The following is a 24,721-nucleotide window of genomic DNA, read 5'->3' as shown; positions in this document are numbered from 1 at the left end:
GCTATATGAAAACACATTTTGTCAATAATTTGGCATGACACCATGGATGCACATGTCTACACTGATCATGCGGAAGTGAGTGCATGAGACTGCATGTTTAATAGCTTGTTCGCTTGCTCGCCCTGTTTATGTGTTCACCTGAACGCCCCATTTTTTCCTGAAGCATGTTGGCGAGGTCCAAGAAAGGGCATGAAGCATTGAGTATTTATATAAAGCTATGTTTTATTTGTGATTTGTTTGTGCATTGGCCACAAATTAACAATAAAAACACCTATGTGATATGCTCATAAGTATCTGATCAGAATTACGCCTCCTTATTCATATGATTATGTACGCTTTATGCTGTGCAAGGTAATGGATGTGATTCTGCCGATGTCGTTTTTCTATTTACTAGTCAGTTCCTATCACAGAGTAAAGACAGTTTAGCTGGGGATGTGTGTGTTTTGAATTTATGAATGTTTTTGTGCTTGAATTTGTGAGAGAGTGTGTGTACGTGTGGGTATGTATTTGTCTGTGTGAATTAAAGGGATGCAGAGAAAGAGAGGCAGAGGGTAAGTTTGAGGGAATGAGAATAACAGGTCTCTCAGAGAGTTCTGCTTCTCTGACTGTTGATTGAGCTCTAAAAGCCCTGTGGGTTTCATACTCCACTGGCCTTGAATGTGAGTAAAAAAAGGCAACTTTTCTAAACATAGCAGACGGATAATTCTAAAGAAGGACCTGGGAAAAAAAGAAGTGCACTAAAATAACCCCCAACTTCCAGCAGAAAGACCTAAATTCTCTCAGGCTGATGGATGGTGAAAACTGCAACATGATGCTTCAGCTCAGAGCCCATTAGAAGAGAACAGCAAGTTAAATGCCAAGACAGTCCCCTGACCTCAACACGTTTTTGTTTTTTCACACGGCCAGTTGGGTCCTATTAGTTTTCTTCATTTTCAAACAAAGTGCTGCTGTTTCAAGCATATGTGTTTTGATATAAGAGAATGTTTCTTAGCAACAGCACTTGTGTATGGAAAAGAGAATAATGATGGGGTGAGACTAGTTTTGTTAATACTCACACTGTTTTGAGTTATAATTCAGTATACTTAAAAAAAAAATAAATAAATAATTGCGTGCTGCAACTTTAAAAGTAAAAAGGTTTTATTATAGGCTATATTTGAAGACTTCAGATGCAAAAACCTCTGTCTGTCTGAGATTCCTTTCACTGAAATTAGCATTTTTGTCAGACTCCCATGTTTAGGGTCTGTAATTTCACTTTAATCACAAAAGAGAAGTTACTATACAGTTGTTGAATGCCTTACTTTCAAAAATGTCCTTATAAAAAAAGTTAGTTTGAAAAATCTCTGGTGGACTTTTTGGAGTTTTTTGCATCTGAAGTCTTCATTTTGTCTTCTGGGAGGCTTAATCACAAAGGTCAGCTAAAAATACAACATTCTAGTGTGAGTATTTTAAATGTGCTTTTACTATCTTTTATCATTTCCCTAAAAGTTCAGTTATAGCTACACGTACATTGAAGAGGTTTCAGCACATTTCATCACTGAAGATGAAGAGGTATTACATCAGACTGTAACTGGTCACAAATTCAATCAGGAGAATAAATGGTTCAGCAGAAATGATGACTAATTGACATTGAAAATAATAGAAAATTGAGAAAATCACAAGGCATTTTTTTGAAGGAGGCGAGATTGGAGAGAGAGTTGTCTTGCTACAAAGACCTGAGAGTCATTTTGGGCATTTTAATCAGATTTTAGTAGCTTTTTTTCATCAGCACTGGCTCACATCCAAAAGCAGGGCCAAATTTGATCAAGCCTTTTCCAAAAGGCTTACGGTCAAGATATTGGTCGGCCCTTTAAAATACAATCTGTTCTGGGTCACTGAATGCCTCATTACACAGTAATTTGTGGTCAAAATTACTTGAAGCACAAAATTACTGAAAACTATCACTAAAAGTTAATTAAATCTACAAATGTGTTGTTTTGAGCATGTACACTACCAGTGATTTTTTAAGATTTTTTTCATGTTTTTTACAAAAGTCTCTTCTGCTTACCAAACCTGCATTTATTTCATCCAAAGTACAGTAAGAACAGTACAATTCTGAAATATTTGTACAGTTCTATTTGATTATATTTTAAAATGTTTTTTTCCTGTGATCTGAAAGTGTACTTTTTTAGCATCATTACACATGATCCTTTAGAAATCATTCTAATATTCTAAATTGGCTCCCAAAAATAATAATGATTATTATTTTGTAAACAGCTGAGTATATGTATAGTAAACAACTGATTTTTTTCAGGTTTCTTTTATGAATTCAGAAGAACAGCATTTATCTGAAAAAGAAATCTTTTGTAACACTATAAACGTCTTTATCATCACTTTTGATCAATTTAAAGCATCCTTGCTACATAAAAGTCTAAAAATATTTCAAAATGTTACTGTTTTTGCTGTACTTTAGAGAGAGACTTTTTAAAAAACATTAAAAATCTTACTGTTCAAAAACTTTTGACTGGTAATGTATATTCTTAAACAAATGACCAAAGACTTAAAATGTCAGAGGCGTTGTGTTATATTAATTATAATTATCGTTATTTTTGTACAGGCACACACGTAATGCCCATATGTTAATGTATTGTTTGAAGAACTATTGTAAGTTTCTTAACTTGAACTGAACTTTATTATGTTCAGTAAAATGAATTGTCAGCTCAGCTGACTGGGATTCAACAAAAAGCTGAAGGCTTTTATGCAGTTGCTCTTTCAGAATAAGAGGAAAATCTAATTTTGTGTCAGTTTTCATATCCAGGCAGAGTAAAATCCAGTGCACTTGCAGGGCTCAAAGTATCAGGGTGTTTGTTAGCTTCAAAAGCAAGAAAATGTAACCTAAATCCCACGCATGTCTGTAAATACACCCTGCACATGTGTGCAGATATAACAATGCCTTTTTTAAACACATTCACACTACTCCCACACTCAGTTATGTTATACTGAATGTTTCACGATGTGGGCTGATGTTGAATCAAACATGCAAACTTTTTTTCTTGACATTCAGGGTTGATTTGTTTGTTTGTGGCCATTTTCAGAGACAAATCATTATTGGATGTTTGGACTGCCAAGTTGACTGGTGAATGTGAAGATGAAAGGATAGACAGAGAGATAGATAGAGTGATAATATTAGCCCGATCTTACATATTAAAGACATTCATCAAAAACTGTCTGTTTTCGTCTGTCTTAAATCACAACATGTTAATTACTTCATGTGTAGTTTTTGTTATTTGCTGTTGTCGCCACCGATATGAGTCTACATTCATCACACCCTGGAGTTTTCCATTCAATTTAAACTCTGGCAAGTCAAGCTGCTTTTCCTGATTCCTGAGTTAAATAACCAATTTTTGGAGCAGGCAGTTGGAAATTATAGGCACCATGGTTTATTAGTCCTTTAGTAATATGACATCATTTAAAAGCATCAATGGGTAACTTATCCTGCATAAGACATTGAGTATGTAATATTTTAGACTGAATGTTTGGACTTTATCCACCTTTTTCTTTAACACGGAAGTAAGAGTGAGACTTTTGGTTCCTTAGCCGCTACAGAGAAATAACAATGTGCAGTAAATGGTAAAACTGTTTGCACTACAAACCAGTGTGCTCATAATTAAGATAATACTTTAAAATAATATGGTAAGACACACCAATTTGTGATATCAAGCAGCAAAATGAGCTGTTTTGTACAACTAAGAACCATAAAATGTACAAATGGCCGCAACCACTATTACGGAAAGAAAACGGTGGATATTGAGACATAAAAGTGTTTAGGTAGTTGACGTAAAATATTTTTAGGAAGTCTTATTATATAAGTTCTGAAACTGCATAAAAAATCCTTGTACATTCATTTACATATTAACATAAAATCTTGATAAAAAATCCATGAACTTACATGTCAATTGCCAGGTAAAGTGGGAGTTGATTTGAAATACTAAGCATGGATTAATAGCATGAATATAAATGGTAATTAACTTAGTCACAGTGTGGGTTGAGTATCTCAATGTTCAAAGCTCTGCAAAATACAGGAAAATCACATTTGGACAATCTATTGCTTTTGATGTTAGTCACAGTTTCACCCATGCTTTGACAAAATCAACCTTTGTATCGGTTTGACATTTGCATATGCTCTATTTTCCCATTGCACCTTTCCAGAACCGTTAATAGTTAATGAAGAAGCCAGACTGAATCTGTAAAAAGCGTAAAAATGGATTCTTGGAGGAAAAGCAGGTTGAGGTGATTGACAGAAAAGTACTTGGAAGTTCTATAATGTTGAAGTTAAAGCTTTAACAGCTTCAGTATGCATTACCGCTTCAAATGGGGCTAATTTTCAAATTGCTCAGCAAGATGAGTAAAGACCAATCTATCAGTTTTTCTTCCTCTGCTTGTTTCCCCCATGTCTTTTCTTGTTCTTTTTCCTCAAAATCACTTAGAGATCATGTTTAAACTCATGAATAATGTAATATCGTCTAGTCTTTCCACTTTATCTTGTGTTGTCCATTTATGCGACATAAAATTTCTGTCATTACCTTTGACTTGTGGGATAAATCTACTAAACAGTTGCATCTTTACAGCATGCGGCATTTCGGAAGAATAATAGAACTGCATCATGAGTATTATATCATTAAGTCTTTTTTCAACATTTGTATAATTTATTCAGTTGCCACTAAACCAACAGGAACAGTGTGTGCAAATATAATACGCATCCTTCAATCTTAGAGAATTCCTCCAGTGTCATGACCACACTTCCATCATTCAATCACAAGCCATTTCTGGAGAGACAGGAACATCTTGAGCCTCACTTAAAGGAATTTATGATCCGGCAGGTGTTTACTAGTCTGAATCAGTAAACAGAAATTAGAGGACGCCACTGTTCCTCATTAGATTATGTTAAGAATCAAAAAGTGTTGGGGACAGTTGAACAAATGCAAACTCATCCACTTAAGTACAACTACTAAGACTGGTATAAGTGTAAAAGTCATTTGCAAAACTCAAAGTGCATTTGCACTGTACAGTCATTAGAGTTTCTTTAAAAGTTCAGGATGCATAAAAAAAGTGAGTGGGAGTCATTTTGATTTTACAGTGCTGTGCTTGTGTGCATGCTGATGATAGTGAGCATTTCTGCATTATGTTGAGACTTTGTACTAATCAGCATATTTTAACTGCATGGTTAAATTAAATATTAATTGTGCATTAGTTTCATCACCCTACAAGTGTGTACTGTGTGTAAAGGGCTGCACATTCACTCGGTTGGAAAATGAGAGGTGACACTGTCTTCTCGGCCCCAGATAGAAAGTTATCAAAATCACTCATCTTCAGACTAGTCACATGGCCCATGCCAACCACTCTAACCATCAGCCTTAGCCATTTTTAGACTAGGTCACACATCACGAATATACATATATATACACGCGCATACACACACTTCTTAAGTCAGCTTTTCTCCAACATAGTGTTCATTCACTATAATCTACTATTAATACTACCGTTTAGCATGAAAAGCTGTTAATACGGCCTTGGATTTAGCAGATAGACCACTTTAGAAGGTGTTGTCACACTTTTTCAGATAATTTGAGGATGTGTGCGTTGTGTCTTTGTTTGTGTTCATATGTGGGTTCTACCTCCTCTTCAAATTGTAACGCTGGTGTTATGTATGTTGTCAGCAGTTCTGTGAAGCCGTTTGCATGAGGCTTGCATGAGGAAAGCTATGTTTATCCGTATGTATGTGTCTAATGGCAAACTGTGCTCTAAATTCACAGTAAACGAAGGAGGAATCAAACAGGCCTCTAACTCCTGTCCAGACCCGGGGGGAACCTGAAAATGGCAAGCGCATTGGCAACGACTTTAGGTAATCACCTTTAGGTACTGTGTGTCCTGATAACAGCTTCGCAAGAAGGTATCCGGTGACTATTATTTCCGCATTCTCCACCAAGACAGCTAGCATTAGATGCTATTAATCACATTCTGATAGATCAGTTACAAAATTCTGATGTTTCCTTATATTTACCATCATATGTGCAGATACAATACATAGGGCCCTATGAAATTCATTTTGTTTTTTCACAAATTCCATTTTTTCAAGAGGGTTACATTTTTTTTTTTTTTTTAGATTTTGTTTTAATGGTTAAATTAAAATAATAATAATAATAATAATAATAATAATAGTCAATAAGAAATAAGCAATCCAGCTAGAGATTGTGACTTTTTTTCTCAAATTCAATTTTATTTTAAACAAATTTTGTGTTTCTGGACTCCATTTTAATGGTTATATTACTTTTTAATAATCCAAACCATCCCTAATTAATCGATTTTATATTAATAAATTAATAAATATATTAAAAATATTATTTTATTCATTTATTGATTGATTCATTGTATTTATTTATTTTTAGAAATATTGTGTTGTGTATTCACATTTTTCTAGTAATTTTTTTTTTTTTTAATAATGTTTCAGTAATAATTGTATTATTAGTAGTAGTGCTATCATTACATTATTAAGTAATATATTTCTATCACAGTTTCTTCAAGTTAAACCAAGCTTTTATTTTGACAGGTTACTGTGAAGACCTGCAAGTTTCTGTTTGTATATGATATGACGATAGTTTTTTCTCAAAAGAGCAGTTTTAACGATTATGTTTATATGTTCATGTATTCATATATTGAGGCTGAAAACACAGAGACCGTCATGCATGCTTCAGTATGTGCATTGTAAACAAAACCAGGCGTCTGCACTATTCATTCGCACAGAGACACGCAAAACATTCAGGATTCATATTTAATTAATATTTTTGTGTCTTATTATTCACAGACAGGCATTCTGATTTAAGTATACTGTCCTAGTTTTTATTTATTCATCCAAAATTGGCCAAAGTTCTGTGACATTCCGTGTTATACAGTAAATTCCGTTTTTATGACTAGATTCCACTATTCCATCCACGTTTTCCACATTGCGGAAATCATAGGGCCCTAAATATTGTAATATTGTTGCAGTGTTCGTACTTGCTGTACAGATTGTTTTTGTACATTGCACTGGACTGTTTTAGCAGAAGATTTAAGATTATATGCAGGCAAGATAAAATCATTTTAACTCAAGTCAATATTTAATGTCCACGTTTTTATTTATTGGAAGAGTAGTTGCGTAATAACTGGGATAATGTACGGGCAGCCCTTACGTATTCAGTTTTCCAAGGAGAAAAGAAACCTGTATTATGTATACAGCGTTTCTACACTGATACTTGTCATTAATATTGTAACATCTGAATATCTTACAGTAGTGTCCTCTGTTTAGCACTCCCTGAGCATATAAATCATGTTCTCCAGACCAGGCTCTTCCAAGACTTTCCCAATGTCATGCTAATACCAGCTCCACAGGGAAGCTGACAATACGAGCATGGCTTTACCACTAATTAGGGCTAGTCGATTCAAACTGTGACATTGATGTTATTTCAGGTTTTTGTGTAACATGGCTTTAGAATTCCAGAAAAACCCCAGTGAATTCTGATGGAGCATTTGATGTTTATTAGCAGAGGGTTTTGCACGCAAGATTGCGCAACATGTTGCAAAAGAAGTGTTTGCAGTTTCGGGAAATGAAGGTGTGTGCTTGCTGAGTGGATTTGTTGAGTTCTGCTCAAGCTCAGATTGCAGGAATTGTTAAAGGTATGGAAGAAGCTTCAAACTAGACCTTTATAAAGTATCAAGACGCACCACAGTATTGATTGTATGCTAGCAAGGAGGATAAGACGCTCTTTTGATATCCTTTCATTTATTTATTCCCCTCTTGTGCATGCTGCAATACTTTTCTCTCAAACTTCTTTGTGTATGTGTGTTGCGTGCTTGCGCAGAACTGAGAGCAGACGGCATATTAAATTGAAATTTGAATTTTTTTAGGAAAGACGCACAGCATTTTTCTGTGCCCTCTTGCGTGAATGACTGCTACTGTGGTACCCACCATTATAACCCACTGAACTGTGCTTTTAGCTATAAAAGCCTCATTTTCATGTGCATCAAATTAAATATGGCATTCACCCTGATTATTCAGTCATGCTAATGGATTTGTGTTGGATCTGATTTGTTTGTCATCCTGTGTGTGTGCATGCGCACATATGGGTCTGATCCCTACAGTATTGGTGCCACAGCCCAGTTCACATGTGATGAAGACCACGTTCTCCAGGGCTCCAAGAGCATCACGTGTCAGAGAGTGGCGGAGGTGTTTGCGGCATGGACTGATCATAGACCTGTTTGTAGAGGTGAGTCTGTTACCTGCAAATCACACTGAACATGTTTCTGTTTAAATTCAAGAAGTGTAAATCAGATTAATTTTAGACTGTTTATCAGTCGGCATTCTGGTCCTACAGTTTAAAGGGATAATTTCCCTAAAACGCTTCTGTCAGCATTTACTCACCCTCATGCTCCAAACTTACGTGTGGTAAAAAGATTTTGACACTGAAGAAAATGTTCACACTGCTTTTTGTCATACAGTGAATGTAGATAAAGTACCAGAGGCTGTTCATATAAGATCCAAAAAAACACCATAAAATTAGTGTATGCAACTTGTGAGCTATATTCCAACTTTTATCACGTCGCACGATACACTGTCAAAAAAACATGAGGACCAAAAAATCGTACCTTAAGGCGTACAACAGCTAGTCACATAACTTTTTAAACTTTTTTACCTAGCAGTGCCTTAAAGGCACAATATGAACGTTTTTGCCGCTAGAGGGCACATATTCAAAACAAGCAAGAAACAAAGGCGTAGGTTGATGATGTTGTGATTGAGTGTGGAATCATGGGAGTTGTTGCCTTCATCCTCACAGCCGATGCAATCCGTCGGAAGTCGGGCAGAAATCTTCATTGATGAGCTAATGTATTAAAGACTTGTTAAGGTCACTGTAGTATGATGTAGAGTGGGGCTGAAAGTTGTAGAAGTGAAACGAGGCCACTGGAGCAATTGCTAGTGAGAGACCTAAAAAAAATCACCCTATGATTTACTCACCCTCAGGCCATCCTAGGTCTATATGACTTTCTTCTTCAGATGAATGCAGTTGGAGTTATATTTGAAGATGTCCTGGCTGTTCCAAGCTTTATAATGGCAGTGAATGGGCGTTGAGATTTTGAAGTCCAATAAAGTGCATCTATCTATCATAAAAAGTGCTCCACATGGCTCTGGGGGTTAATAAAGGCCTTCTGAAGTGAATTGATTATTGATTTGTGTTAGAAAAATATCCATATTTAAAATGAATAAACCATTATGTCGTTTGCTTTTACGAGAGAGATGCATTCCAGTGGATGACGTAGGATGTAGGCAAACATGGAAGCAAAATGGAGAGAGCAAAACAAAATTATCATGAATTAGAAGTACAAAACAAGGATTTGTAAAGAAGAAAGTCTGAGGATTTCGATATATGCCTAGAAGGAGACTGGTTATCCTTTGCTGTAAACAAAACTTGGTTCTCGTGAGACTAGCATATTCTCACTGGAGCTTATGCTACGCCTACGCCCTACATCATCCGCTGGAACACCGCTCTCTCATAAACACATGTATGACAGTTAGTGGAAGCTAGAGATTATGGTTTATAAAGTTTTAAATATAAATATTTTTCTTACAAAAATGCATTGATTCACTTTAAAAGGCCTGTATAGCCCCCTGAAGCCATGTGGAGCACTTTTTATGATGGATGCATGCACTTTTTCGGGCTTCAAAATCTCAACACCCATTCACTACCATTATAAAACTTAGAAGAGCCAGGACATTTTTTAATATAGCTCCGACTGTATTAATCTAAAAAAGAAAGTCATATACACCTTGAATGGCTTGAGGGTGAGTAAATCATGGGGTAATTTTCACTTTTTGGTGAACTGTCTCTTTAAGAGTACATATTAATACTTTAAGGTAGTAATATTCACCTTTTAGGAATAGATAAGGTACAAAGTTGTCCCTTTAAGGATACTGCCTCAGTGAAAAGGTATACATTTGCACATTTTTTTCTGACAGTGTAGCTTTTGCCAGAGACTGAATCTAGAGTTACTGTTTGCAAAAATCTAACCCTTTAGATCTTATTTGTGCATATTCTGATATGTGACACTGGACCACAAAAGCAGTCATATGTAGCAAAGGTATATTTGTAGAACAGCCAAAAATCAACTGTATGGGTCAAAATTGTATATTTTTCTTTTATGCCAAAAATCATTAGGGTATTAGGCAAAGATCATGTTCCATTAAGATATTTGGTAATCTCCTACCATAAATATATCAAAACTTAATTTTTGAGTAGTAATTTGCATTGCTAAGAGCTTCATTTGGACAACTTTAAAGGTGATTTTCTCAATATTTTCTCAATTTAATTGTATGGAAAATGAGCAGCTTGAATATTCCTCCCCCTCCTTTTGAGTACCAGTGAAGAAACTAAGCCGTACGGGTTTAAGGGTGAGAAAAATAATTTTTGGGTGAACTATCCTTTTAAGATTAAACCTACACAGTCTTTATATAGGTTGTCAGCCTTTCTTATATCAGCGTTATGAATGTGGGTCAGCCGTCGTGAAGAGATATTTCGTCTGAATACTTAGTAGGATTAATTATTGCTGGAAGGGGTAGGTTAGAAGGGGTAATATTAATTAATTTCGGGAGTGTTTGCAGTTGTCTTGTGACAAGCTTACTAATCAACTCTTTTCCGCTGGATCTGATAGTATTGCCATGGCAACTAGTAAAATTCAGAGCAGAATTTGCATGCCAGCAGTGACTTCTAGCTTTTCACAGCCCTAATGGCTTTAAGTGTCAGTTGGCTGCCCTGGGCAAACAAACAAGAATTGGACTGTCTCCATCATTCAGGAGGACACTTTAATTATAGCTCAAAATGAAGTGGAGTGACACAGACACTTTCATCAGCATTTCGGGATCACAGCGTGTTCTGTTTTTTGGCTTCTATTACTTGTTCATTTTAAACACTTATCATTAATTAAACAAGCACAATGGTCATGAATTCATTTAGCCATAGCATTAAGCTAATTCTCATCTGTTTTTAGTGCTTATTTAAAACAAGGGCATCTTGCTAGCAATGTAGTCTTCAATCTGTTAGTTAGCAGCTTGCATCATCTAACAGAAGTGACTAGCCAGCTTTAAATCCCAGTTGCGCAGGGGTGGGAACGTTGTAAAACTGCACCGCTATTAGCACAAATGATGCGTTTCTGTGCAGTGTAATTTGCATAATTTCCTTTTATGAATATTATCATGTATTAACCTGCATTGTTTTGACCTGTGCAGAATTACTATGCATGTAAAATCATAATTATTTTAAATTGCAAGGTTTATAAATGGCTTTTATTGACATTTTAGTTTATCTTGCATGTTTTTTAATTAGATCAGATAAAATATTAAACGGGATGTAATAAGAGGGGATATTAAGCTGTCATATGGTCATGTTACAATGTGCCCAGCCTATGTATTTAATTTAGAGCTGCCAAACGATTAATTTCGATTAATCGCACACAAAATAAAAGTTTGAGTTTGCCTAATAAACGTGTGTGTACTGTGTGTAATTATTATGCATATATAAATACTCACAAATTAATGTATATATTTAAGAGAAATTTTATTTATATATAATATACATTATATAAAATATATATATATATACGTGTAAATCTTTCTTAAATATATACATGAATGTGTTTGTATTTATATATACATAATAACATATATTAGGCAAACTCAAACTCAAATTTTGTATGCGATTAATTTGCGAACAGCCCTAATTTAATTAGATTACAATAGACTTTTTCCCAGTGACCAATCTCTCTTAAAAGTGAAATGGGTCTTCTTCCTTTTCAGTCACAGCTGTGGATAGCCACTAATGAAAGGGCTTGCATGTTCCTGTTCTGCCATCAGCCAGTCAGGCCGACATTTTTCTTCAGTTCCAGAGTAGTCGCATTGGCATTTACTGCCCAGGCTACTGGCTCAAAAACTTCTGTCTGGAACGCAGAGTGCCTCTGAGCAAAGATGGCAGATTTCAACCTTCCAGAGAGCTCTGCACTGGCCAAGCAACTGCCATTGATCTGAAAGTGAATGCTAACATACTCTGCAGGTGTTATGGACCTCTATGAGCAGAACCTAGACAGTGCGACCCCAAGTGGCCTCGTAGGGAAATCTCAGGTGATACATTCCAACTTATATTTATTTATCAGCTGATAGAAAAAGACAGAAAATGTACTCAGCCCAGATGGCTGAGTAAAAACTCATGTGTGTTGAGTCAAGTGCAGTAATTCTTATCTTTTGAAATGCAAAAAGGCAGTTGCGCTAGATGTAGAAGGACGAGCACTCTTAAATAGGTGGTATTGTTTCCGAGATGGACTATTAATGTGAGTTGGTGATTGTTTGGATGAGTGTAGTGGGAGTTTTGTGGCTCTAAGGCTGCAGCATGCAGGAAAATGAAGGTGTGGAACTGTGTTGGAGGTTTAATGATGTAATTGATCATTCTGGGTGGCGATTGTTTTTTAGTTCAGCCTGTTCCAATGTCTTGGAGTCTCCTAATCTTTATGTTTGGTGCTGACTTGGCCCATTTTCCCCGCAGAGGTCGGATTCAATGTCAGGAAGTGTAAAACAGCAAATATGGCTGGATATACAAGGGATACATAAAGGAGGTTGTTTTATCTGGTGCAATGGGCAATTATCTTGATTCTTAAAACTAAAAGCTGAATGATAAGCTTTTTCCCCATTGGAAAAAGCAATGTTCTTGATTTAAAAGATTTGGTAATGGTAGAATCACAGTAGGCAGTCAGGCTAATGTACTTTTAAACCAAAGAGAAGAAAAATAGGTAAAAGAGGAAGGAAATTGGTCTTTGAATTTGTTAACGGTATAGTGGGACTTTTTAAGCAACTCTTTCTGTGATTACATTGTTTCAAGGTTAGGTGGCAAAATGCGATTTTACTTTGTAAATGACTAGGTCATTCATTCAACTGGGTAGATTACTTACAAATTGTAGTCCATTACTGATTCATAAGTTCATCTCAGAAGTCCTGCGTTCATCTTCGGAACACAAATTAAGATATTTTTGATGAAATCTGAGAGCTTTTTGACCCTGCATGGACAGCAACACAACTGACACGTTTAAGGACCAGCACGTGACCAGCATAAACCAGCATATAAACAGCTTAAATCAGCACATTTTACATTTAGCTTTAAATGTAGCAAATGTCAGTCTTACGCAAGCAAGAGTTCCTGTCATTGTTTTGTGAAGGTGGGATAAAAAGTGACAGGTTATCGTTGGCCAAGTAATGAATTGTTTGCTCATCCTGTCCTTTAATTTTATAGATAATTTCTCTCTGGCTGCTTTGCTACAGGCGAGAGAGCCAAGCCAAGGCCGTTCATTTAGCAGGCCGTAATTGAGCTGTCAGGGAAGGCACAAGCATGCGCAGATATACGTCACTGTGAGAACTGATGTAGCTTTCTGGAACGCTTCCCCGAGCTCTTAAATCGCAAGCTTGTCCATAAGTCGTTGTCGCTAGTATGTAAGAACAGTACAACAACACTGAGACGTAGCGACAGGAATAACAGCAGGGATGGACTTGTGAATTGTTTATGGACACCCTGTGTACAACGCATCAGTGTTGTAGCTCTTAAGAGAAAAGTGGAAAGGACTAAGAGACATTATGAGATGAGATAAAGTGATGGAGAGAGAGATACAGAGGGTAAAACAAACAGTAGACGCATGTACTGTCATTTATTGTCCAGTAAAAGGACAAGAAGACAGAAAAATGTGTCAGAGAGCAGTTTTTATCTCATCAACCAAATTAGTACTGGAAAAAGATTTTTGACACTAATGTGTCCTAGCATTTTAATCAAATTATTTAAAAAAAAATATTGATTTTAAAATGTTTTATGTACACTACCAGTCAAAAGTTTTTGGACAGTATGTTTTTTAAAGAAGTCTCTTTTGCTCACCAAGCCTGCATTTATTTGATCCAAAGTACAGAAAAAAACAGTACAGTTTTAAAATGTTTTTACTATTTAAAAAACTTGTTTTCTATTTGAAAATATTTTAAAAAGTATTCCTGTGATTTCAAAGCTGAATTTTTAGCATCATTTCTCCAGTCTACAGTGTCACATGATCCTTCAGAAATCATTCTAATATGCTGATTTGCTGCTCAAAAAACATTTATTATTATTGTTTTTATGTTGGAATCAGCTCAGTAGATATTTTTCAGGTTTCTTTGATGAATAGAAAGCTCAGAATAACAGCATTTATCTGAAAGAGAAATCTTTTATAACATTATAAATGTCCTTTTCATCACTTTTGATCAATTTAAAGCATCCTTGCTAAATAAAAGTATTAATTTCTATAATTTCCTTCCCAAAAAAATACTGACTCCAAGCTTCTGAATGGTATAGTGTATGTTACAAAAGTTTTTATTTTAGATAAATGCAGATCTTTGGATCTTTATATTAATCAAAGATACCTAATCAAAAAAATATTGATAATAATAATAACCATCATCAGCTAATCAGCACAGAATGATTTCTGAAGGATCATGTGACACTGAAGACTGGAGTAATGATGCTGAAAATTCACATTTGATTGCGGGAATAAGTTACAATTTAAAATATATTCAAATAGAAGGCAGTTATTTTAAATAGCAAAAATATTTTGCTGTATTTTGGATCAAATAAACGCAGGCTTGGTGGGCAGAAGAGAATTCTTTAAAAAACATTACAAATCTTACTGTTCAAAAACTTTTGACTGGTAGTCTACGTTACCATTTACCAGCATTTATTTGATTAAAAATAGATATTTAAACTTCTATTCTGTTTAATATATTTAAAAATGTAATTTATTCCTGTGAAGACAAAAAGCTGAATTATTCCAGTTTTCAGTGTCACATGATCTTTCAGAAATCATTATAATATGCTAATTTGGTGCTCAAGAAGCATTTCTGATTATTATTTATGTTGAAAGCAGTTGTGATGTTTTATATCATTTGTATTTTCTGATTTTATGTAGTATTGTCTCAGTTAGTTTGTGCTGTCTGAAGCCATAAAAACAAACAGGTACCCAAGTGACAAGAAGGTAGTAATTTAGTAAATAGCTAAATATGATAGAAAATATTATGTAAAATATTATGATAGAAAGTATTATTAAAACAAAAACATTCAGGAAACATTTGATATTTTTATGCTGATAAACAGTATTTCATATTTTATTTTTACAAAAGCAAAAAAATAATTTGTCAAATTAGCTTGGTCTGCTACATTCTGCTCTTTTTGATATGCTGAAGAAAAAGCTGTGCATAAATCAGTGCTGTGGGAGAGAAAGAGAGCAAGGTGTTGCATTTGTTTAACCACAAATATCTTGTAGCCAGGGGTAGAAATCATCCTGTGATACGCAAGGAACTTGCTAGCTGTGTCAGATTTGTGTTAAGGAGTGCCTGCAGCTATCTGGACAGCTGCCTTCTTCGTTGGGGGTCTGAACATGACCACCTACTGCGCAAGCTTACAAAAAAAACCCCATCCCCCTGCAGTGTTACCCACTCCAGAACCCACTCAGTATGGATAAGAAGTGTGTTTCTGCGTGTGTCCACGCCCCCATCTTTGTCTCTCTCACACACATGTGAAGTTTGTGCAACTATCTCTCAGCAGGTCCCTAACCTTTAGCTCTCGACTAAATCACTACCTTCATGTCACTTGGGTGCCTGTTTGTTCCTGCAGCTACAGGCTGCACAAACTAATTGAGAAGATGCTACATGAAATCATGCAGAAAATTGCCAGGATCTATGTTATTTTTTTGACATCCCAGGGGTACGCTGAGTTAATCAGAAATTTTAGTTCATCCATTTATCGGACCCGACACCTGACATCCTCCCTTTGCATTTCCTTCCTTTTTTGGGGGGATGTTAAAAAGTATGTTGTGATTAAACAGGGGAATTTGTTGTTATGTGAAATTAAAGCCTTACTAGAACAGACCTCTTAAAGGTATAGTTCATTAAAAAATGAAAATTCTGTCATTAAAGGAGAAGTCCACTTCCAGAACAGTAATTTACAGATTATGTACTCACCACCTTGTCATCCAAGATGTTCATGTCTTTCTTTCTTCAGTCGTAAAGAAAATGTGTTTTTTTTTTGAGAAAACCATTTCAGGATTTTTCTCCATATAATGGACCGATATGGTGCCTCGAGTTTGAACTTCCAAAATGCAGTTTAAATGCGGCTTCAAACAATTCCAAATGCAGTTGTAAATGATCCCAGCCAAGGAAGAAGGCTCTTATGTAGTGAAATGGTCAGTTATTTTCGATAAAAAAATACAATTTAATTACTTTTTAATCTGAAATGCTCGTCTTGTCTTGCTCTCCATGAACTCTGTGTATTCTGGTTTAAGACAGTTAGGGTATGTCGAAAAAATCCAATCGTATTTTCTCCCTCAATGAACCGAAAAAAACTGAGTTCAGGCAGAGCAAGACAAGAAGAGCTTTTGACATTAAAAAGTATATAAATTGTATTATTTTTATGAAAAATACAGCCGCATTTGAGTTCGTTTGAAGCCGCATTCAAACTGCATTTTGAAAGTTCGAACTCGGGGCACCATATCAGTCCATTATATGGAGAAAAATCCTGAAGTGTTTTCCTCAAAAAACATAATTTCTTTACGACTGAAGAAAGAAAGACATGAACATCTTGGATGACAAGGGGGTGAGTACATTATCTGTAAATTGTTGTTCTGGAAGTGGACTTCTCCTTTATTTACTCACCCTCATGTCATTCCAAACCCATAAGTCCTTTGTTCATCTTTGGTACACAAATAAGGTATATATATTTTTGATGAAATCCGAGAGCTTTCTGACCCTGCATACAAATATCACATTCAAGATCTAGAAAAGTAGTAAGGACATCATTAAAATAGTCCATATAAATAGTCCATATAAAATATAAATGTTTTTAATAGTTTATCTATCTAATATGTTGAAAGAAAGGTATGCTGTATGTATTTTTTTAAATAATTTGCTTAATTTATCAGACACTTATTTAATCTAGGGAAAAATGTTTTTATAATGTCATGCATTATTTTCCTTACCACATTCCTTTTTTTAATTGGGCTGTGAAAAAATATGAGAAAATGTGACTGTGACTACATTAAACGAGATTGCTTTCAACAGGGATAAATATGATTTGTGCCAACCACAACGTTTTTAGCGCAGTAAATTATTGGCTGTCGAGAGCATGAAGCTATTGAGATTCAATTTTGTATGATGAACACTTTTGGTACTTGATGTACCACTTGCTGTCTAAAGTGAAATCTAGTTTTTATGTTTTTTGTTTTCCTTCTCACAGTTCATGTACTGCATATTAGACATGAGATACATGTGTAATGTGATGTAATATTTTACAAATTGCAGAGGTTCATAATATGTTATTATTAATAAACATACACACACATGGCCTCAGCTCTCGCTGGCTCCACATAGGTTTATTGGTATTCCTCCCTTACGACTGTTGATAGGTGATTCACGAAAACATCTCATCAGTTCAAGCTAAAGTTTATTACGGATGCCAGACTGGAGAGGGCTTGTCACAGGATACTTCTCTAATTAGGAGCCCCTTGACGAGAGAATGACTTTCAGAGGAAAAAGAACGCTTTCGGGCCTGAAGGAGCCTCACGGTTCCCCTGCGCTTGCCTGAGATAATGAGTTATTCATTTTCAAAAGCAATCAAGATGTCAGGAGCCGATAGTGAAACCTGCTGCCGTTGGAGATAATGCCTCCTTGTCTTTTCATCAAAGCCCTGTCACTTTGACATCAACCATGATAAATGCGGCAAAAATACAAGAGGCTGGATTTGAGAAGGCGTAAACCCGCAGTCGTCAATTTTAAGATATCACTGTCACTGGCTTTGGGAGAGAAACACCAGAGCGTGTCTACTTAGCAAATTATAACTGACGTTTCTATATTAAGATGACGAATCAGGCCCAAGTGTGTTTGGCTAAGCCTGCTTCGAATTAACTCGTTTAGCCGGCATGAAGTTAGTCATCTGAGGATTTGATTGGATTGCTAATCGTTGACAAATTAAGACGGTCATGGGTGACTGGTGGAAGCTTGTGGCTTATATTCCAGTGTGAGCCGTGCAAATCCCGCAAAAACATTACGAGCCGTAAGTGAAACTCAATCCCTCGAGATGGTGGGGTCGCAGACTTTTTTTTCCCTAATTATCAAATCAATAGTAGAAAACATTAAGTGGCCACTGACCGCAGCTGAAACCAATTAGCTGAGACTTTGACATGTTTTTGAAAAGAAAAGTCACTTTCCTGTTTTTGTTTTTTCAGTTTTCTCATTCTCTTTTTTTATCTCTCTCTTCCTCTATACAGTGAAAACTTGTGGATCTAATCTTCAAGGTCCATCAGGGACGTTCACCTCACCGAATTTTCCCATTCAGTACGAGAGCAACTCTCAATGTGTGTGGATCATCACAGCCAGCAACCTAAACAAGGTAAGAGCAAAAATGCAGTTATACTTAACAAAGTATGTTACATCTGTTGCACTCTCTTCTTACTATGTTTATTCATGGTTCACAGGTCAAGGGGTTTCAAAACCAAATGATTTTCCCTTATAGTCATCAAAGATATTGAAAAATATATAGTTTTAGAATTAATTAATTAATTTTTTTTTATTAAATTTTTAAATAAAATATATATATATATATATATATTTTTTTTTTAATAAAATCAATTAACTGGAGATGCTTTTGTTTATTAAAATAATTAATTAGACAGGCTTTTTGATTAATCAAATTGAATTTAACCATTAAAACAGAGTACAGAAAAATTCAAATGGAAAAAACTGAATTTGGAAATAAAACAGATTTCATAGGGCCCTATAATTATAATTAATTTTTTGTGGTAATAAAAATAGATGTAAGTGAACAATAGCCTTTAAAGTGACCTAAAATACATATATAATAGCAATGAGGCAATGATAATTAGTTCAAATAAAGTAAAAAGCAAGAAATCATATGGGTTTTTTTTTTTTTTAGCAAAACTTTTAAAATACATAATTTATTATAAACAATAGAGCTAATGTACATTACGCCTTACAACAAAGTCCTGCAGAAGGCGCCAACGGCCTGACGATTGTTTTTACACATTATTGTGTGATCTAATACTTGTTTTATATTGACCAAGCATCATTTAATTCAAATGTTCAATTAATCTTTAATATTTGGTCATATCTTTACAACAGAAATGTTATAGACACTGTAATTTAATTAATATGTGGACATCAAAATGTGTAAACTCAAGAGTGAGGGTTTGAGGTTTGTATTTTGAAATTGCAATGAACAGTTAATTATTGACCTTACAAAAATGATGAAATGGCACGTTGCCTTCCCAAATGAACTTTATAATGAACCCAAACTCACAGCAACATGCAAAGATATGAGAGAGTTTGAGATGCTCCACACAAAATAAAATCAACGATTTTTTAAAATTGAATACTCTAATAGATTCGACGAATCATTGTGTTATTGCCCTGGGCTCATGTTACTAGGCTTTTGTTACAAAAGTGTTAAAAGTGTAAAAAGTGACAGCTTGCATATATGTTTTTCTTTCCCGTGAACACTGCACCCACCAGAAACATCATGTCCATTAAAACTATCATATTTTTAAGTCTGTTTTAGATGAAACCTCCAAAATTATGGTATATTTTAAAATTAATTTTCTTAATTATTATAAGCAAAAAGTGTTGTCTAAAATACAGTGGAAGAAATCACCCATTCATATTTAACATTCAGTAAAGTTGCACCTTCCACATAATGCTAATTTCATTTGCTCATCCTCGTATCACTAGAAAATTGGTTAATAAACACTACAGTTTAAAGGTTTGGGGTCATTTTTTTTTTATTCAGCAAAGACATTAAATTGATCAAAAGTGACAGTACAGACTTTTCCATTATTACAGAAGATTTCTGTTTCAAGTGAATGCAGCTCTCAAACTTTCCATTCATCAAGATTTCTGAAGAAAATACTGCCACACTTCATTAAGCAACACAACCATTTTCAACTGATAATAATAAGAGGAAGTGTTTTTGAGCACATTAATCTGCATATTTGAATGATTTCTGAAGCATCATGTGACACTAAAGACTGGAGTAATGAATCCTAAAAACGTAGTTTTGCCATCACAGAAATAAATGACATTTTAAAATATATTACAAAAAAGTAAATGATAATATTTCACAATATAACTGTTTATTACTGTGTTTTTTTATCAAACTGGTGAACATAAGCGATTTCTGTCAAAAACATTTTAAAAAAATTACCGACCCAGACTTTTGAAATGATAGCGTTGCTTTTTAAACCATTTAGATGTTCTATGCAATGAAGGGCTGAACGGTTTGAATAAGGTGTCCGAGGTTCTCCTACCACTCTACCACCCCTAGTGGTGCCTCTGCTGTAAAACCGTGCTCCACAGGTTGTCATTAGTATTCTGGTGTGACTCTGCTCAGCTTCTTGTACAGGGCCTGTGGTGATGCTGTCGCTGTTTCAGAGAGAGAGCGAAAGAGAAAGAGAGTATGGGCGTCTGCTCCTTTGACTGCCCTGCCTCTCCTGGCCTTCAGTGTGATTGCTCCTGGCCTCCTCCCTTGTCCTTTTTTGCCTGTTATTGTGGCCTTGCCCCCAACAAACAGCTCCCAATCCGTCCCTTCTTCCTCACAAAGCCCTTACACGTTTATAGGGAACTGCATGATGGGCTTTGTTAGTTATGTGTGTGTAAAGGTGAACAGAGTCTGTTTTATTGCTCTTGTGGATTTTATAGCCACACTTCAGTTTAATTCCAACATTTTGAGATGCACCCCCGCAACGGCTACATGGTGTGGAGAAAATATAAGACTGTGAATGTGTACAGGGAGATAATCAGTGTATAAATATATGAATGTATGACAGAGAAAAAGAGAGATGATACTTTTGTAGGATGGAGAGGAGAATTCAGTGATGAACAGGCAGAGTGACTATAGGCTGGTAGTCACAAGGAATTGTAAGGAAATAAGTAATTTTGATTTGTCTTATAGGATTAGTTCACTTTCAGAATAAAAAATTCCTGATAATTTACTCACCCTATGTAATCCAAAATGTTCATGTCTTTCCTTGCCGCAAAGAAATTAAGGTTTTTGAGGAGAACTTTTCAGGATTTTTCTCTATATAGCGGGCTTCAGTGGTGACCAACAGTCGTTTGAAGGTCCAAATTGCAGATTCAATGCAGCTTCAAAGGGCTCTACATGATCCCAGCCGACGATGAATAAGGCTCTTAACTAGCAAAACGATCAGCCATTTTCGGAAAAAAAAATTCTATACTTTTTAACCACGAATGCTCATCTTGCACTAGCTCGACCTCATGTTGGAAAGGTCACGCACGACGTAGGCGGAGGTACCGACGCAGTGTTAAACAACAATGTTGGATGATTGTAAAGATGGAGGAGAAAATGAGTTTATCACCCTACCCTACCTTTTTGAGTACCCAGACGAAGAACTAACCATGCATGACCTTTACAACATGATTACGTAATGCATAAAGTCATGGACGTGCATTGCAGAGCTAGTGCAAGATGAGCATTTGTGGTTTAAAAGTATTTACATTTTTACTTTTTTTTAAAACTGACCAATCGCTTCATTTGACAAGACCCTTATTCTTCAGCTGGGATTGTGTAGAGTCATTTGAAGCCGCATTAAAACTGTGATTTGGACCTTCAGCTCGTTGATTCCCCTTGAAGTCCATTATATGGGGAAAAAATCCTGGAATGCTAGAAAAAAAAAAAATCCAGCTCATGAAAGCCATTCGGTCAGAAATTGAAGTTCACTGGCCTTTTTTTGTTTTGTTTCTCAACCCTACTCATGACATGTGAATTTATATCTCTCCCTTACATTTGTAATGACAGCTAGAACAGCATTTCAGCCATGTCTGTGTTGTCAAAGCAGGACCTTGCAATTGATTCCAAGTGATGTGACTCATTGCAATTCATCTTGAAATAGCAGATCTATTGAGAGCGAACAAAAAACACTGAAAATTCTTCCTAACCTCAAGTCAAGGCCTCTGTGATTGACTCTTGCTGTGGTGGAATGATATACACAAGCAATAAATGAAAGCGAAATAACCATTTTCTAAGTTTGCAAAGTTTACTCACGGATCTATAAAGAGGTTTTGTTTTTAACCAGTTTGTAAAAGTAGAGGGTCCCGATCATGCCGACATTCACGTCTCCTACTTTGACTGTTCATTCAGAGACTTTCGCAAACTTCTGCAGGGCCAAAATCACCCAAGGCATTAGCTGGAAAGCTGTGTTTTACAACCTAACTTTCTCAGGACCATTTAAATGTTCAGAAGGCCGTGATGAAATCGTCTGGACATTTTCCCATCGTATGATGGATGGAGGGTAGCATGAAAGCCTTGTGGGCCATAGAGAGATTTTTTTTTCCTGTTCCTACTTTTTTCAGTTCGCATTTGACCACTTTGAAAGGTCTGGAACTCTGCCAGCATGAATAGAGACGCTTGTGTTGTTTTCCTCCAGCCTTGGATTTGGCGTGTTGTTTTCGATAAATCAAAGAGTTTGTAGACACTACCCTAAGAAAAAAGTTTTTTCTTTCTTATCTACCCCCCGCTCTCAGTTCGCTCTCAATCCGGTTCAAGCGCGTAGCGCTGAAACCCTATTGTAATTAGAATGGTCACGGATGAGCGTTTTCCATGTGAAACTGACCAAACCATAAGTCTTGAAACTTGAAAAAAAGTTTAATTTTCGACTCACCGTGGCAAAGGGATACTAAAACGTTTGAAGGGGGCCAGGTCACTTTTAGTAAAATGTCTATAACTACTGAACGGAATGAGATATCTTTGCCAAACTCTGCACACTTATGTAAGAGCTCAATTGCAGAGATTGGCCGCTTGGTGGTGTTATAAGAGGTAAAAAAAAAACTTGAAAAAAATGGCTATAACTAGGCAGCCAACATGAAAATTGCTATGCACAGTCTTGGTCCAAAGAGCCACAAGTGTCAATAGGGAAATTTACATATCTCAAAAAAAACATGGCAGTCCATGGCCGATGAAGTTTGAGCACCTATTAGACAAGGCTACAGAGGATAATCGGAATAAAACTCGGTGGGCGACCTCCTCGTTCCGAACAACTTTGCCTCTAGAACCACTGCTGTCAGTCAGTTTTTTATTATTATTATTATTATTGAGAAGACATGAAAAACCTGCTTTTGCGAACAAGTCCTAGGTTTTTCATTCAGTCTGGAAAAAAACATAGTGCAATTCTCTGGACTCTCTAGACCAATAATTATCAAAAACAATTTACCCATTGGGAAGCTATAAAGGGGTCTTTTAGAAAAGGGGGCTGTCCCAAAAGCCTATAAAGCCTAAACAAAAACTCAAAACTTCACAAAACCTTCTGAGCACATGCAACAAGTGATTCTAAACAAGCATGGAAAGTTTCAGGGAGATCAGACCACAGCTGGTACTATAACAGTCGTAAATGTTATAAAAACATAATATTTCTATGGTAAATCACCTGAATTTGCCAAAAATGCTTCTTAATAATTGATTTAGGTGGTTACTGGCTTGCTAAATGATATGTAATATCTTTTTCTTTGTGTGCTTAAATACCTAAAGCGCTTGAACCCGCTGGTTGCAGCTATCTTTTTTTCTCTTTTCTTCAGTAAATATTTCTCATATTTCATTTTGATGGCTAATTTATGTATAGACACATAATTTAATGTTTGTAATTATTTTTATTTATTTATTTATTTTATTTATTTTATACTAAGTATAGTTCAAGCCTGTTAACATAATTGCTGATATATTGCTTGAGACTGATATAAAAATTGTAATTAAACTTTATTTGGAGTGCTACATGTGCACAATGCACATTTCTTAATATTAAGCGTAAAATATGTTTTAATGTCACTATTGATGAGGCTTAAATGATCTTTAAATAATATCGGTCTTTAACTATCGGAATCTAAAGTATACTTGCAATAGTTCCACTTTAGCACAATCAAATACACTTATTTTTATTAACTACACAAAATGTATTTGTAGTATACTTAGCATGAAATAAATGTATTTTGAATACATTTTAGTATATTTTGGTAAATATTGGTAAAACACATATTAAACTATTCTTTTGCCCAACAGAAATACAACTGAAAAACAAGGCTATAATTGCAACAAACAGCAGTTGATGTTTTGAACAGGTAAAAAGTGGATGAGTATATTAGGCTTAGCACCTGTTCAATGACAAGCCTCTGTCTCCCCTGGTTTTGTCTTTTTAAAAAAATCCCATATTCAGCCATTATGGTACCATGCCTTATGTACCTGTCCCTATTTTAACTGGTTCAAAAAACGAATTGCCATTTGTTGCAATTATAGCCTTGTACTAATTGTAAAACATTTTCTGAAAGTGCAATTAATTGGTGGGTTTCACTAAATTGCAGAGAAAGCATGTGGCAAAAGCCATTCATCTACAGAAGAGAAATGCATTTGGAGCACAAAGGTGCATTTCAGGACATCAGATCAGAGATTTAAATAGAGCTTGGTCAACCACCAGGCCACCCTGTTTCAAGTGAGCAATTGCTAATTGTCTCTTACAGCCTGGGAACGTTATTGCTCACTTATTTTTGGCAGACAATTTTAGGGTGGCGATTTATTTATATTGCACTCTGTGCTTTAACCTT

The 24,721-nt window shown here is 35.6% G+C and overlaps 1 protein-coding gene across 1 annotated transcript in view; it reads left to right on the top strand.

Moving 5' to 3' along the window:
- Positions 1 to 24,721, top strand: part of csmd3b (CUB and Sushi multiple domains 3b) — a 509,580-nt gene that overhangs the window by 269,014 nt on the left and 215,845 nt on the right. The window contains 4 exon segments of the mRNA XM_051137233.1: positions 5,790 to 5,836; positions 5,838 to 5,878; positions 8,152 to 8,276; positions 18,373 to 18,494. Coding sequence (XP_050993190.1) covers positions 5,790 to 5,836; positions 5,838 to 5,878; positions 8,152 to 8,276; positions 18,373 to 18,494 — 335 coding nt within the window.

The sequence above is a fragment of the Labeo rohita genome, chromosome 19 (genome assembly GCF_022985175.1).
Source record: "Labeo rohita strain BAU-BD-2019 chromosome 19, IGBB_LRoh.1.0, whole genome shotgun sequence".
Classification (NCBI taxonomy): Eukaryota; Metazoa; Chordata; class Actinopteri; order Cypriniformes; family Cyprinidae; genus Labeo; species Labeo rohita.
The sequence above is the reverse complement of the archived record's forward strand: the minus strand, read 5'-3'. Positions and strand labels throughout refer to the sequence as shown.